This window comes from Artemia sp. Qi Xiang Cuo, chromosome 6, assembly GCF_049724085.1.
Source record: "Artemia sp. Qi Xiang Cuo chromosome 6, ASM4972408v1, whole genome shotgun sequence".
Lineage (NCBI taxonomy): Eukaryota > Metazoa > Arthropoda > Branchiopoda > Anostraca > Artemiidae > Artemia > Artemia sp. Qi Xiang Cuo.
This window is the reverse complement of record NC_142799.1, coordinates 15,303,977-15,317,267: the sequence shown is the minus strand read 5'-3', so window position 1 is coordinate 15,317,267 and position 13,291 is coordinate 15,303,977. Positions and strand designations below refer to the sequence as shown.

General features: G+C 36.4%; 1 protein-coding gene across 1 annotated transcript in view; it reads left to right on the top strand.

Moving 5' to 3' along the window:
* Nucleotides 1-13,291, top strand: part of LOC148950907 (dorsal-ventral patterning protein Sog-like) — a 106,822-nt gene that overhangs the window by 74,908 nt on the left and 18,623 nt on the right. Inside the window, exons 5-6 of the mRNA XM_089090945.1 lie at nt 7,598-7,660; nt 11,678-11,895. Of these exons, the coding sequence (XP_088947071.1) occupies nt 7,598-7,660; nt 11,678-11,895 (281 nt within the window). The remainder of the gene's footprint in view (nt 1-7,597; nt 7,661-11,677; nt 11,896-13,291) is intronic.

Here is a 13,291-nt window from a genome sequence, read left to right as displayed (position 1 = left end):
CCTGTTTTCCACAAAATTTTCAGGTCAAATTTTAACAAAATTTTCATTTACCAACAAAATTATTTTCAGTTTGTTTAATTAATTAATGATTTATGGTTTAATTTTTTTGTATATATTATTTAAATTGTTTAATTATTATTGATTACTTAAATTGGATTATTTTAATTATTATTATTTCTTTTTAATTTATTTTTATTTTATCAATTAATTGATAATTATTTATTAACTCCACTCTCTACTTTATTTTAATAAAAACAAAATTTCAAAAATTATCAAATGATTATAACCGTTAGATTATTTATTTTAAACATTGTGCCCCTAAAATTCCTGTGCCCGGGGCAAGTGCCCCCTCTGTCCCTCGCTTAGAACCTCCTCTGACGGAGTCTTCATTATGCTAGTGTAAAAAGTTTTGCGGCGTAGTGTGAAATAAGCGAATTGAATTGAAAATCAAGTATTTTGCAGTAGGCATCAAGACATGGCTAATTGTAGGAATAAAAGCCAAGACTGATAGTCCGAGTAATTGAGAGGCAAAAATGTAAGAAGTAAACTTGTTTCTAATTGGAGAACTATTTTAGATAACCAATTACAGGCTATTTCATAATCTTACGTTAGGATGGAAATGTGGAACCTCTATTACAGTGAAAGGAATAAAAGTTTATGCTATAAATAATTTTATAATTGAATACTTGAAGAACAGCTTTGTAATACACAGCACCTCCATTTGGAAGGGTATCCCGAGGAAGGTTATCCTCTCAAATCCATCTGTTGCTTCCAAACTTTACGAAATACAATTCTAGAGGGAAAATAGGTAAACATAGGTTCCTTGTGCAATTGTCTGTAAAAAGAGATCCAAACATTAAATGGCTTTCTAAAAATCGTCCATGCTGTAAAAAAAAAGAAAGATATTTTACTTCCATTTCCCTCGATAAACACAGTCAATTTTTTTTTTTTAGAGGAACAAAGAAAAAGGCCTACTTAACAAAAGAAAATACAAATCATGTTATTTCTAACTCATGAAAAATTTTCCATTAACAGACTGAAAAGCTGCAAGAAGGTTGAAGCCCTGAATTATTGATCCTATTCAGTATTTTGGGAACATTATGACCTACGTCATCACCCGGCCACGATAAATACCCCCCCCCCCAAAAAAAAATTATTACTTTTACTTTATTGAAAGCAATAATCTCTGTTAAAACTTAAACTGGACATAAACTATTCTCTATATAATGGGACCTTGTGCTTTTAAGAGATCAATCTCTGAAAAGCATTTGACTTTTTTTTATACATAATGTATCACCTGACAAACTTAATCCAGCATTGATTTTTCCTTGTGAAGTTAGCTGCCTCTGTCGTATCAAACAGATCGCAAGTACTCAGCTATCTAAAGCATTATTGCAACCCTCTCCATTTCGACAATTGAGTACCCTGACATACTCCCCTAGGTCCTCGTATTTTTTAGTTGAGGTTAACAGCCTTACTCTGCCTCGGTAGCTAGCGTTAAGCTATACTCGTCAGAGACTTGGTCCATGACTCAGACGTAGATAATCATGGTAGATGTTGTCCTGACGAAACACCTCCGCAAAATCGAACGCGTTAGATGCTTTAACAGGGTACAGAACTGGGAGATCCTTTAATCTTTTAAATTACAACCCCCTGTCTGAGCAGCTCGAGTCTCGCTTGCTGCGCTGGTACGGTCATCTACTTCGCCTGCCCACTCGACTCATCTTCGACCCAACTGCAAATGGCTGCAAATGCCCCAGATGTAGACTACGCATAAGATGGGGGGACGTCATCCGCGGTCAACTCACTATCAAGACATGGACCCGATGAAGCTCCATCCCTTGCTTAGGAAAGAACACTCCAGAGACGATTAACGGCGCTGACGTCTGGTTCCCTCTACGCTGGCCACATTGCCTAACAAGAGCTTTAGGAAAGTCAAGATTTAATAGCCTCGCTAAGGAATTTCGCGATTGACGGAGATTTTTTGATGACCTAATGGTGATAGAAACCTGCTACAAAAATTAACGTGCAACCATCCTTAGTGACGTTGCACGTGATGCTTCAGATTTAGACATGAGAATCAACTTTCTAATTTCACGACAATGCCAGCATGTTTCATTAAATCCTCACCCTTTTTTCTTAACCCATCCCTCCTTAAATTTCGGTGCCCCCTTGAAATTACTTGGCAACTCAAGTTTAAAGTGGGATATCATTTTAAAACATTGTCTACAAAGCTAATGCTTCTATTTCTCTTCTTAAGCCCCTTTATAAGTTTTCCACCCTCCTTCTCATTCTTTAACGATTTATGCTTTCTTTTTTGCCCTATATTCAAATATGAGCGTCCAGTTTGGCACCCTGATATTTCACAGAAAGAGTACGGTAAAATTGAATCAAAGGACGAGCCCTGGGATTAATTTTTAAAGAAGGCAAAGTCCAATGCTTACTGGTTAGAGAAACGCTTAAGTGTAAGATTAAATTGTGCCTCCGTTTTTCAAAAATTGCCGGATTAAACCCTCGGACGGAAAATATTTTTACCAAAAGACACCCCCCCCCATTCGGATTCTGCAAGCCCCTTGCTGATTCGCAGCCTGAACCGGTTCTGTGGCCCATTGCCTGCTTTACTTAAACTTATGAAAACACTTTTGCCCCCTTCAATACATAAGAAATTAGTAAACCACCCAATAGCACCCATTCTTGTTTTCTATATAATTCCCTCGTTCATCCTGTCTTTGATGTTTTATTAATCTTTTTAATTTATTTAACCATTTTACTAATTTTTTTAACTTTTTGCCGCTCAAGTCTTTTTTTCTTTTTTTTTCAGTAATGTGTTTTTTCGACAGCTTCATTGGAATCTTTTTTCAACTATTTTAAGTTTTTAATGCCTAATTGTTTGTCCCGTTTTCCTGAATTTATTGAACCTTTTTTGTTTTTTGTCGTGTTCTGTTTGGAATTTTTTATTCTGGAACTAGAATTCGACCCATCTGTCTTGTCATAGTCAGTTTTCCCGTCTGGGCTCGTGATGGTCTGTTTTATTACAGTGGCATCAATTGAGGGGGCATCCCCCTCCCCCCACCAACAAAGATTTTAGCCCCCACCCACCCATAGATTTTTGTATTGAAACATGGTTTTTTGGGGGTACATTCATTGAGAAAAAAAATGGCCGCCCTAGATATTGAAAAATATATTGTCCCTCCCTAAGTTTCGCGAATAAAAGCCAATGTTATCTTATCCTAACTGTCTTCCACTAAACGACGTTTAGTAGAATTTATAACTCGAGTCTTGACTTCGAACTTGAATGATTACTAATCGCTGGAGGTTTTTACCGTGTATTTATAAAATTATCGAGTCAATGGGCATTTTTTGGCATCAGTTTGCCTCCTATTAATTGGATGTAGTAACGGATAGCCTCAGTAAATATTTAAGTACAATAAAAGATAACTTGTTACTTTTTTTTTACTATTTTTAGCTGATGATTTAATATCGGCTCTGTAGGAAACTTTAAATTAGTATCAGACTTAAATGGATTAACCGCTCCTACCTTTTTTGCTGGTTGTCTTTTTTGGATGGTCGAAGTTCATGATTAAGATAAGCATCTTTTTTGGCATTAGTATTTAGACAAATATAGTGTCAAAATATAATAATAAATTTTTTTGTCAATATTTTGTTTGGACAAATATTTTTGACAAAATTTATTTGCTGCTGTATCTCCAAGTTCAAAATGACCGAAAAGATGGCGTAGGATGGCTCTGTCAAAATTCTAATGGGGTTTTGTCATAATTATTTGATGGTATTTATGAACTTTGCTTGCAATTTACAATCAGAAATAATTCCAAAAAGAATGCATTTTGAACTTTGATCGTAATTTTGAATGAGATATAGTTTTAAAAACAATTAATTTCCATTATTTTGGTTTGAAAAAGCGCGCATTTGCGCCAGAATGACTGTTTTTCCCGAATCGAAAATAAACCCCACAAAAAACAAATCAAGACTATATTTGTGGAACGAAGCATTTATTGAACCATTTATTTTATATCAGTGATGTCAATTCACGGGAGTTATGGAGGGGGGATGTGTTTTCAAAATCCTGGGGGGGGGGGGGTTAATTTGGTTGTTTTTAATTTTGTCTGTAAACTTACCAAAAATCCATTTTCTAATGAAAATCATTATTGTTAAAGCTTGGGCAGGGGGACAAAGCCTACTGGCGGACCCCTAAATTGACGCCACTGCTTACTATTGAAAAAAAACAACAACACTATAACAACAAAATTCCTGCTTCAATACATTCAGAAAATTTATTTTTATTTTATTTTCAGAGGTGCTTCATCTTAATTTCACTTAGTTATTTCACCAAAGAACATGGTAATGAAAATGGGAATGTGAATTCCAATAAGATTGTTGGATAATGATAATATGGATAAGAATCAGTCTTTGTTCAGGAAATTCTGGGAACATGTTGTGTTCTTCTTTTGTCTTTTAGATTGCTAGAATATTGGGGGCGCCAATTTAGGGGGGGGGGTCAATCTTCTTCTAGGTTTTTTGTTTCTCTAGAGTTTGAAAAAACATTTTTTTTTTGCATTTTCATTGAAAAAAGGAAATGCCCCCCCCCCGGTTGGATTTGAAAAACACCATTTTTTCTGTATCTTATGCTTACCTCTCCCCGTGCGGCTCCTCGCTCTCCTCTCTGTCTCGTCTCCCCTTCTCCTCCTGGATTATGAAACTCCTAGATAAGGTGGTATCTAGTATAAAGAAAATTCGGATGATGATCTCTGGAAATTGTAGCTGGAACATATGCAACATTAACGAAAATACAGGAGGGATGTATTTTTCAAGATCTAGGGGGACAATTTTATAGTATTTTTAAAATGAAAATCCAAAATTTATCTTTATTGAAAATACCAAAAAATGGTATTTTGCATGATCTAGGACGGAAATCAAGGGGGAGGGGATATCTTCTTAACCTGTTCGGCATCATTTGTTTGGAGCTCAGTTTTTCTTCGTTGTTCACCCACTTTTTTCTAAATTTAGCGCCCATTACTATCAAAAACTACATAACTCCATATAGAAGTCTTTCGCTAAAAAACTGAATTCCTGATTTACCGTATCTTATTAAAATATAAAATATTAAAATATAAATATAAAATATATATGATCGTGAAAAATTCAAACAATAATATTTCATTTTTACTGTCATTGGCACTTTAACTGTAATATAGAGAAACAGCAGGGCATTGCCGTATCCAGGGGGAGGTTGTGCGTTTAACCCCCTCCCCGTAATGTTTGTCCTGCTCGTAAAAACGTAACGTAAACTTATATAAAAATTGTTTTTTTTTTTTAAAAAATTTTTTGTTTACACCCCCCCCCCCCCGAACAAATATCCTGGAAACGGTCCTGCAGCAGTGACAACACAACCGTTTAATAGAAAAAACTTTAGTTCGGTTCAACTTTTTCGTAACGGATCTCCATAACTTATTGCCATTTTTCATGAAAAAACCGCCAGCGGCGCAGCCAGAGAGAGGATTGGGGGAAGGGTGGTCTATACCTCTTGAATTGGTAAAACTGGGAATAATTATGTTAAATTTTGGTTGTGTAGTGGCTATATAAAGACCTTTTCCGTGGCAATCATTCTTCCCCAGAGCCCTCTGAACTTCTCTTAAAAAACATTCCAGGCTATGCCACCGAAGAGTACACTGAAGGAAGGTTTCTCTCCTACCTTTGGCAAAGTAAAGAGAAGACTCTTGTAAGCACGATGACTCATTTCCAGAAAGTGCCATATTTTCTTATCTGGCACCTCTTTATTAAAAAAATAAACAAGAAAGAACAGAAGTATTCTCTAACCTAGTATATTTCATTTATATTGCAAACTCAAGTCAGAAGCGAGATTCTTTTTCCGTTTATGTCCCTGGAATGCGTCAATTTAAGACATAGTATAAAAAAACTGGCTCCTGCTTAGTTTATATTGCCTCACACGTAGACTCCTTTTTTCATGTTATTTAACGAGAGAGTAAAGACCAGACAACCATTCGCCAGATTACTTAACCAACTATAAGGTGTGCCGATACAGAGTTGTTATCACTAAATTGATCGTCATAATATCCAACAAGCCGCCTGGTTTTGGATTCTACAATATCCCATTTCAAATAGTTCTCTATTTTCATTTATTATGTGATTTATATCGCACAGTTGAGGCGCCGCTTTGTATTCCATTGTTTCTACCAATCGCTCATATCTTAATTGGTGATGTGTTGTGGAACTCCTCTGAACAGAGACTGCAGAATTTGCAATTCGTCTCCGCCTTTGACTTGTGTATATTCCATAACAGACGAGGTCAAATAGGTATTGAAAGTTGTTTGCTAAAGTCAACAAGTGGCAAAGATCGTTTACCGCACACACAAAGATAAACGTGACAGACTTATCTGAATAGACATATCTTTCAGATACTTGACTATATGCAGTAGCGTTTTAGGCCTAATAATCTAGGCGGGGGGGGGGCACGATATACCACAGGAGTGTAAGATGTTGGAATACAAGGGTGGCAACTTCCCCCCTGCCCAGGCTTAGAACCGCAATTGACTAAATGGATCACAAAACTTTCAATTTTCTTGGCATTGTATCACTAACAGTTTCGTGATCTGTACAATTTCAAATGGTCCATATCGACGGATATCTCTATTATGAGAAAGCCTGTCAGATTTATCGACAATTTTGAAGCCACCTTAAGTAGCAAAGAATAAATGGTATAAATATTCCATTTCTACTACCACTTGATTATTCTGTAAATAGAGGGGATTGGAAGCAGAGGTCTATGTGGGGGTCTTTCTCCCATAAAAGATCATGATTTTACTCTGTATTTTGCGTAAATTTCGCATACCCCGCCTACTTTTTACTATTTTGGTATATAAACCTCCCAAAAGAATTTCCTGCGTTGTGCCAGATTCAAATAACTAAAAGCAGACGAAAAACAAATCATATTCACGAACTTTTGACCTCGTCTGGAATATGAAGTATCGACAAGTAGAGGCGCAGACGGATTGCGAATTCTGCAATCTCTATAGATATTTGATATCTGGCACAGATATTTGATATCTGGTCTCAAGCATCGGTATTATTGTTGATTTTTGCGCACCACCCACTAAGCTTACGCTTTTTTTCATTACCTCCTAGAAGGGTAATATTTAGAGGAGGGAAGGGTATCCCATTTGCCCCCCGAATGTTTGTCCGATTCGAATGATAGAAAAATACATGTAAACAGACATTCGTTTCGTTTTGTAAAGTTTCGGTTTTGGACCCCCCCCCCCCTCACCGAACCAAAAATCCTAGATTTGGCCCTGTTCAATAATATACTCCCCATTTGAAAGTTAATCAGGAGCCACAGCATACACTGTAAGTTTTTTTTTAAGGGGGGGGGGGGGCTGCGATCGGCCAAAAACACCGAAAAATAGGTGAATTTCACGAACTTTACAGGGAATGATTGGTAAATGTTATATTCCTTGAAAATTCAGACGGCTTCGAACCCAAGCTTCCTCCCTCATACATGCCTAATTGAGGGCTGATTTCTATACTACTTATCACAAGAAACTATTATATGTTTCTTTTTCAGAATTTTCCCTCTTAAAAGAAGATACATTTGCGGGCTATGAAGAAGATGACAAGTCTGGAAAAGGTAAGCAGTTTTCTTCACATGACTAAAACCAAAAATATAAATAAAATAAAATGATAAAATAAAAATCTTTTTCTTCTGATCCGCACGGGTTAGGACCGTTCCCAGCTTTTACTCTGCTCTGCTCCTCACACGATGTCTTTACATAATAATACTAAAAAAAAAAAAAAAAAAATTTATAGTCACGAATTTATTTGACAAGAACAAATAGTCTTAGTTCGAAGATCCAAGATCAAAACACGCTCCGTGGAAGAAAATTGAGCATTTACAGTTTGAATTTACTAGATGGCATGTGAAAGGTGGCAAATATTATATTTGAAAAGAAAAATGACAAAAAAGGAAACTTTTCAAATCTCGCAGACGTCGCCAATCGATAAATTTGGGCCATAAATGTTACATTTAACTCAAAATACGTGTTTTACAGACATTCATGTACGCAAAGGATGCCTTTGAGCTAGTCCTGCCATCCTTAATTTTATGACCCCCCCCCAAGGTCAACTAAACTGATTATAAGCTCCTCCCTCCCCAAATATAAAAATTGAAGCTTTGCCTACCAAAGAACTTTTCAATTTACTTTTAACCATCCACAGGCGCTCAGCCGCCCGAATGCTCCCTGGAATAGACGTGATGTGTTCATGTTCCTGAATTTGCGTGTGGCCTGAAAATATCTCCTTGAAAATCTTAAAGTCTAGTCTAAACAGATCTTAGTGTTTATCCTACAGTACAGCCAGTCCTAGCTTGTGGTGCGAAAACATTCTTTCTTCACTATCGAAGGGAAGGAAAAATAATCAATTTCTTCTATTAAAAGTCACCGGAAGTTCGCAGTCAATCGGTTGATATATGTAGCTATTTTCCTCACAGCTGAAAACACAGAACTATTTTAAATTTGAAGATTTTTCTATGGAAAATAGGCTCCATTACGTGGTCCACTTCTCTATCCTATGGTTGATAACGAAGAATGAAGACGTAATACAAGACACAAAAAGGTGTAGCCAGACATACAGTTGATATATTTCCATTTTCACTTGTTTTATTCTATTAAAATAGGTCACAATAAATACAACAGTTGAATATCCAGATGAAGCTAACCAGGGGCTCAATTTTTTATGGGAAAGGGGGGGGGCAAATGCCCCTCCCAGACTCCAGTTTTGCCCCGAGCTGAAATTTGGTTTCTTCAAAAATCTTGTCAAAATTAAGATAAGCCTGCATAATTCAAGCATCCACTGAAACGGGTCAGTTTTCTTTAGTATATCTTTGCCTTTATGGCCCTATATGGCTCTTTTTTTTTAATTTTCACTGTCATTTTCGCTTGATTTGGGAAAATTGGCTTCAACCTTGCCCCCCCCCCCCTCCCCCCCGGATTTTGACGAAATTACGCCACTGCATCACTACTTCCATTCAAATACATCCTGACACAAATTATTTGCAAATATATGTATTACATAAGTAAGTGATTTCTGAACTTTAGAAAGTGGACCACTTCAGCCTCGAAACATGTCCGAGCACATGCTTATCCTGCGCAACAGTGGCTATTTAAACTGTGACTGCACAATGAAGTAGGTACGGCCCAAAGGCCGTATTTTCGCCCTCTTGCCGTCTCCTTGTCGATCGCAAAGTCTTTCGAAAGTCACAACAATTCAAAAATGTAAACAAAAGAACTGTTCTTCCTTGATTGAAAACCTTTTGATCAGGGCCGTATCCAGGATTTTTGTTCAGGGGGGGTTTTACTAATTTTTGACATTTTTTTTTGGGGGGGGGGGGTTACTAATTTTTGACTCAGTTTTCGACTAATTTTACTGATTTTTACCTAGGTTTTACTAATTTTCGACTTATTTTCAAGTCTGTCAAAAATTTCGGGGGGGGGGGGGTTCAAACCGGGGAACCCCCCCCCTGGATACGGCCTTGCTTTTGATAGAATATAAAAGAAGCAAACACCATCATTTATGTAGGATTTCAGACAGGCATAATTACAAACATAAATATAAATGTTTTAATACCTCGACGCTCCTGTTAATAAGCTCATGGTTAACAAAAGAAAACAATATCTTGCAGATTTTATCTATTTTGGGTGGATGGGGGAAATCCTTCAAAGCAATAATAAGCCGATGAGTCATATAGAAATTGCTAGTTAACGCTGAAAGTATCTTAAAGTAGCGTTACTAACATGCATGAGCCGTTTTGTGCCAGAACAATAACAAAGCAATTTGAACGCAGGAAAAATTGAAGCATTGAAAGTAAATGCAAAGATTTTCTTGGAAAAATCGTTTTTAAAATAGACTAAAAAGTGGATTTTTTTTCGCCACAATCTATGAACATAAGTGAACAAGGGGGGGGGGGGGGTGTAAAACGAACTAGGCTTTATATAACATACATATTGAATTGGTCAAGTTATAAATACGGAAAAAGTTGGTGAGTGGAGGAAAACGAGTCAAAAACATTAAGTTTCACAAAGCCCAATCCGTTTTGCGTCTTTCCTTTTTGCTTATAGTCATAGAATCTAGAGAAGAAAAGAAATTTTCTTCTTTTTAGTCAATTTTGAAAACGATTTTGTTTTTTTATATTGATTTTTTTTGAAGTCTTTACTCCCAAAACTTTGTCTTACTTAAGATTCCAACCTAATAATCTCGGCCATAGACAAGTGTTCTCACCGCTTCACTATCAAATCTTTGTAACAGTATTTGTTTATACGTTTTCGCTGCACCCGTTATTTTGATGCTATATTATTACACTGTCGTCGGAAGTGCAAATACTGGTCAAAATTAGAATAAAATAATTCAGAAGGGGTTGAAAAAGCGATCACAAACCTATGTGACCAAAAAAAGATAAAAAAGTCTGTGAGTTGAGGAGACAGAATTACTACAAAAAAATTAAAGGTGTCTGAAGCTCCTAAAGTTATTTTGATAATGACATTATTCACTCATTTTGCCTGAATTCATTTTGATAAAAACAATATATAGCTGACAACCCTGCTCAGTAATCCCATGTCAAAGTGCTAGCCTACAATTTAATATTTGAATGATAAATGGATAGGTTTGGAGTTCTTGGACGCAGATTCTGGTCTATCTAGCATTAAATGTCACCTTCTTATCACTCTCTGGAAAACCACTTGAAATTTCAATTCATCATTCTCGTAATATTTCAACTCAACCATTAAATCGTTTAAATGTCCTTGTGCTTTTTTCCTGGCCACTCATCTTAATGTCAGATATCTATTTCCTCATCCTGGTACTATTTCAATTGTGACGGCTACTCGCTCGTCAGTGTAAATGTTTGACATTTTTCACAAATATACAGGATATTATGTGATATCATAGACTTAGTCTTGGGATAATAAATTTGGGGAAAATAAAATTTGTTTTGTGTAACATTCCTCTTTTTGAATTATCCCAACCGAATAGTATCAGTATTTGATTCGAGCTTGAACCAAGGCTGTATCCAGGGGAGTAGGGGGTTTGACCCCCCCCCCAATTTTTTTGCCTTTTTCGTAAAAACTTAACAACAAGGATACAAGAAAATGTTTGATTTGTTTTTTAAAGTCCCCCTCCCCTTCCGAACAAAAATCCTGGATATGGCCCTGGCTTGAACCAATGCCCAAATGTTGGATGGGCCCCAGTTTGCCAAGATTTTCAGATGGACGTGGACACAAAAGACAAGGGGACGCATTTCGTGAATTTGGTGTTAAGCTGGAGATATACTTGTGGAGGGTAATGTCCGATAGCTGTCATGGTATATGGCATAGATGGGAAAATTAGCCTCTTGTCCCCAAACTGTAGTCCCCAAACCAAACCCTCCTTGTCCCCAAGGAGTTTTCCTTGCCGCATTGGGTATTTTAACTCATATCCTTTGTAAAACATGCAATGCTAAATTCAAGCATTAGTTCACGAATGACAGATTCTTTTATGTTGAATATGTCATCTATTTTCTCTTTTTTGGTGTTGGGGCAATGTGTCCTTGAATTCACTCATAATAATAATAAATTTCGAAAGTGACTACGTGACTTACATCTAGTCTTCCTCGTAGATTTTGCTGGCGTTCTTGTTGGCCCCCTGTCTATGCAACCAACATTTTCAACAGCAGTTGGCAGCGTTCGACTATCCGCACATCGTAGGAACTTACATTATTCGGTGACTGTGACCCCGGATTTCAAACCAAAGGGTATACAGTTTATGAATGACGAAGGCACGGTTCTCGAAGAACAAGAAATCAATGACAATGAATACAAAGAAGCCACTGGGAAAGTAAGTAAGATTTGTATTATTTCGGTCAGTACAATTGGTGTGGGGGAAGATTTATTTCTTCCCCATTGCCTTTCAGAACTTTTTGTGCCCTAGTGACAATGGAAACATAAAATTAATTTTCATCGGGTATCAATTATGTATTGAACTAGTTAACTATCTGTTATCTAGTTAACTAGTTATATTATTTGTCAATTATATTAACTGTAAGCCCTTAGGTTACACAGACGAAGCGTTTTCTTCCAGTGTTTTATAATCCTAAGCGACCCCAACACCAAAAAAGAGAAAATAGCCTAATCTACCAATTGGGGACAAAAGGCTAATTTCGCCATCCATGCCATGAATTTGAATTCAATTAAAAAAATTCGATTCAACGATAGACTGACTTTTTCACAGAAAAACAGCTGTTTTCTTGGAGTTTCTGTTATGGATACTAGGCGAAGCTATCAATACATACACTAAATGAGATTTAACAAGATTAAAACCTCTATAGCAAGTATTTGTACAAATGCAGAATAAGACCGTTTTTAGTCAGTGTAAAAAAATGATTGAAAATAGTATTATTTTAGAAAATATATTCTAGGTGAAAAACGGTATTAAAAACACTCAAATTAGTTAAGCGTGTTAGTTTTGCCTTAAAACGTGAAATTTCTATGTAAAATACGGATCTGCTTAAAAGGGGTATTGTTCTAAAAAAAAAAATTGTTGAAAAGGCGGAGTAAAATACACTCGAATTGGTTAGATGCTTTCGTTTTTAGCTAAAAACGAAAGCATCTAAATTTCTATGTAAAATACGGATCTGCTTAAAAGGGGTATTGTTCTAAAAAAAAAAATTGTTGAAAAGGCGGAGTAAAATACACTCGAATTGGTTAGATGCTTTCGTTTTTAGCTAAAAAGCGATACCCGGTCTACCCGGTATTTAAAGTCAGTTACCTTCTTACCTAATGGCTGGGCCGCATTATAGTCTCTCTTGCCGTTAAACCCAAAATTACGCAATAATTGCTGCGAAAATTATGTTGTTCTTCTATAAATTCTCGAGCCGAATAATGTTCAACATTCAAGCATAAAATTTTCTGTTAATATTTAATGCGTAGCTGTTTTTTTTTTTGTTGAAAAAGATGAAAGCTTTGAAGACAGTTTTCTTGTTTGTAAGGTGAAGTTAGCAAAAGATGAAAAGACATAGTATTAGCGACTAGGCTGTACGAAGTGTGGTACAATCGCACTTTCTAGGGCTATAATGAGAGACAGATTGAGATGGCTAGGGCACGTTCTGTGGATGAAGGATGACGGATTACCAAAGATTACCCTTCTCAGCAAACCGCCTAGGGCTAAACCACTGTATATAAATTATATACAGTATAATCACGACTCAGTAATAGTTGGCTACTACAGTCTTGGC